At 47.6% G+C, this 3776-nt stretch overlaps 1 protein-coding gene across 2 annotated transcripts in view; it reads right to left on the bottom strand.

The window, feature by feature from the left end:
• Positions 1–3776, bottom strand: part of LOC105529665 (microtubule-associated tumor suppressor candidate 2-like) — a 209059-nt gene that overhangs the window by 14951 nt on the left and 190332 nt on the right. For both annotated transcript variants that reach the window (XM_011966848.1, XM_011966847.1), the window contains one exon: positions 2362–2435. In XM_011966848.1, coding sequence (XP_011822238.1) covers positions 2362–2435 — 74 coding nt within the window. The remainder of the gene's footprint in view (positions 1–2361; positions 2436–3776) is intronic.

Genomic DNA, 3776 nt, shown 5'->3' with positions numbered 1-3776 from the left:
GGAGGCTGAGGCAGGAGAATCACTTGAACCTGGGAGGTGGAGGTTGCAGTGAGCGGAGGTCGCACCACTGCACTCCAGCCTGGGCAACAGAAATAATAATAAAAAAAAAAAAAAAAAAAAAAAGAAATAAAAGTTCCCACAGTGCCATGAAATGCAAATGCCAGTGCACTGGGGCAGTATGCTGCAGGTGGGAGCTTGCAGGCCTATGAGCTGAAATGTTCATCGCAGCCTGGGCAGCCCCTCCAGGCCCGCAGCACAGGTCACCTGCTATACTGACCATAAAAATGACCATGGCTCCTACACCAAACCTCCTCAGTGTTGCCAGAGAAAGCATTTCTTTTAAGCCTCTTTCCCTCCATTAAAAAATAAAACAACAGCAAACTCTTCAGGCAATTACAACATAGGATGGATCTAAAATACCAAACTGATGTGTCTGCCTTATTCACCATTACTCAAAACAGATCTGCAGGGAGAGCATACGCTGCTGCAGCTAACGTGGGCTGGCTTCTTTATGTCATGCACAAAGACCCGGCTGGTGGCCTGACCCAGTGTGGGTCACTGGGGAGTCAACTGACATCATGACAATAACCACAATAAATGTAACAATGCTTGTTATTATTACAATAGTCACAATAGCTGCCGCTTATTAGCACCGACCTAAGCCAACCCAGGGCTAGGCACCTCTGACACGTCATTTTCCTTAATCTGTTCATACCTTGAGAAAAGCAGTGTCATCATCCTTATTTTAAAGAGTAAACTAAGGTTTACAGAGGCTACATAACTCTCCAAGATGTGAAAGCTAGTAAGAGCTAGCGCAGCGGGGATTTAAACACAAATTCAAATCTCTAACCACCAAACCTGTTTCTCCAGGTGCCTGTAGACTAAGGAGGTTGGCTTGAGCAATTCCACCCTCCTTGCACCAAATAACCTCCAGCCCAAACGGATTGTGCTGGACGGAGAGTCACAACGAACATATGTCCAGTTCAGGACCATCTGGTGTCAGTGGCAGGGCGCCAATTCCCAGACGAGACAAAAACTCTCATTTCTTTGGGTTTGGGATTGGATGGGGTTTTTGTGACATGGCTGTATGGCTGTCAGTTTCCTGATTTGTGTTCCTTTAAGGATAGCACAACTATTGGTGCAGGATGTGTATACGAGGAAGGCAGTCTGGGTTCACTGGCCAAGGGCAAACCACACGAGCACTGTGCAGGCATAACACATTTTAGTTTTTGCAGAGTACACTGGAGGGTGTGACCCTGGGTCTCTCCACAGTCCTGGACTCTTGGCGGGGCAGGCTCAGTGCCATGTATGTTGCCAGAGGAAAGTGAGCCCTCGAAGAAGCAGAATTCCTGCCTATGTATTAAGCTATGGGGTTCACCTCCCACAATTCCAGATGAGAGTATGCCTAACATTTAAAAAATAATTTTGCTGTGATTGGAATTGCTACACTTGGAAGTGGAAGCAGGGCCCCCAGCGTCCCCCTGGCTTCCCAGGCAGCTCCTCCATGGGGCTGGCGGTTGTCAATGTCTTTTCACACAAGCAGCTGCCTGCGTCTCTGTAAGGCAGGAAGGAAGCAGGAAGGAGACACAGGTGATCCGGGACACCCTGCATTCTCTCCTTAGAGGCCTGCAGGACACAGGCAGCTCCTCTGGCATCTGAGATCAGCGTTTCCTAAAGCTGATGGTGAGAAGGTGTTTTTCATCTCAGCCACCTCCAGGTAACAGCAGCCCCTTTTGTACGTCTCAGAGCATGTTCTGTACGTCTCAGGGCATGTTCTGTACGTCTCAGGGCATGTTCTGTAAGTCTCAGGGCATGTTCTGTAAGTCTCAGAGCATGTTCTGTACGTCTCACGGCATGTTCTGTACGTCTCACGGCATGTTCTGTACGTCTCAGGGCATGTCTTGTACGTCTCACAGCATGTTCTGTAAGTCTCAGAGCATGTTCTGTAAGTCTCAGAGCATGTGAATTCTGACCTGCAAAACCCTCCTTGCACCATTTCCCCGGCCTAGAACACTCTCTTCCCCAAGTCCTCCTCTGGCTTTGAACATAGCTCAGTTACTCCTCGGATACTCCAGACCACAGCAAGTGCACAGTAATCTCTCTGAATGTCTGTGGCATTCACTAACTGTATTATTCATGTGGTGCAAGTATGTGTTACCTGTTGTCTGTTACTATTTGCATCACAGCTCCCCGAGTAGACAGCACATTTCTTCAGGGTAGGCAGTATGACTTATTTACCTTATGTTCCAATGTTTAGTACAGGATTTGGTACACAGTAGGTGCTGAATGAATGTCTGTGGGTGCAAATAACGATGCTGCCATTTTCTTGATATCAGGTAAGAAAATTAAAGAAATACTAACCTGCAATGACAGCCGCAGTTTTTCAAAATTTTCTTCCAATTCTTTCTTTTCAAGCTCATGAGTGGACATCAATTCTGGAAAGAGGACATGAAACTGTTAAGTTGGTCTTCGTTTTGAAAAGGATACAACAAGGCTCTTTTGGCAGACTAAGACCCGTGACTTCAGGTAAATCAATGACTCCCGGATAGCAGATTCAAGCCTACGGGGACTCCTCCACTGGTTTGAAATTGTATGTGATGAACGGGTTAGTATTTAGGAGAGAGAAAGAAAGAAGGGACTGGGGAAAGGGAGGGAAAAAGAGAAGATGGGGGCAGAGAGAGCACATATGAACACACACAGCACACACTACACACACACGTCACACACCCATCACATACACACACACACCTACCCCACACATCACACACACACCACACGCCACACACACATCTACCACACACATCACATACACACACACCACACACTACACACACACAATGACACACAATCACATACGCACCACATGCCACACATACACCTACCACACACACATCACACACACACCACATGCCACACACACACATACACACCTACCACACACATCACATACACACCACATGCCCCCCCCACACACCTACCACACACATCACATACACACACTACCTACAAGAGCACATACAATACACACCTTCCACATACATCACATACACATACCACATGCACACACACCCCACACACACCACACACAATCGCAAACACACACTACATGCCACACACACATACACACCAATCACATACACTATATGCCACAAACATATGCACACCTATCACGCACACCCCTGCACACACTCCCCCACATACATATACCACACACATCCCCCACACATACCACACACATCATGCCCCCCACACCCCCACATACATACACTGCACACATTCCACATACACATACATACTACATACAAACCTCCATCACACACCCACTACACACACACCACACACATTCCTCCACACCCCCACATATATACACTACACACACCACACACACATATATCACATACACACCTACCCCACACACATATATACAACACACACATGCATAACACACCCACACACACCGATCACATCCTCATAGCCTGCCACGCTCGCACACCTCCAAATCCATACACATTTACACAAAGACACACATGCCCTCCCCCACATCCTTACAGCACTCACACCTTTGTAACACATACCCACCCCCCCACACCATACACCACATACACACACCACACACCACACACTCCCCATAAACACATCACACATATATACACACATGCACACTCACACACTGCACACACTATAAACACCTGCTCACATACCACACACACACATCCACATCCCCCCATACCTCCCACCACACACACACACACCTGCATCCCCCCATACCTCCCACC

Source organism: Mandrillus leucophaeus, unplaced genomic scaffold (assembly GCF_000951045.1).
Source record: "Mandrillus leucophaeus isolate KB7577 unplaced genomic scaffold, Mleu.le_1.0 Scaffold779, whole genome shotgun sequence".
Lineage (NCBI taxonomy): Eukaryota > Metazoa > Chordata > Mammalia > Primates > Cercopithecidae > Mandrillus > Mandrillus leucophaeus.
This window is presented reverse-complemented; position numbering and strand designations above follow the sequence as displayed.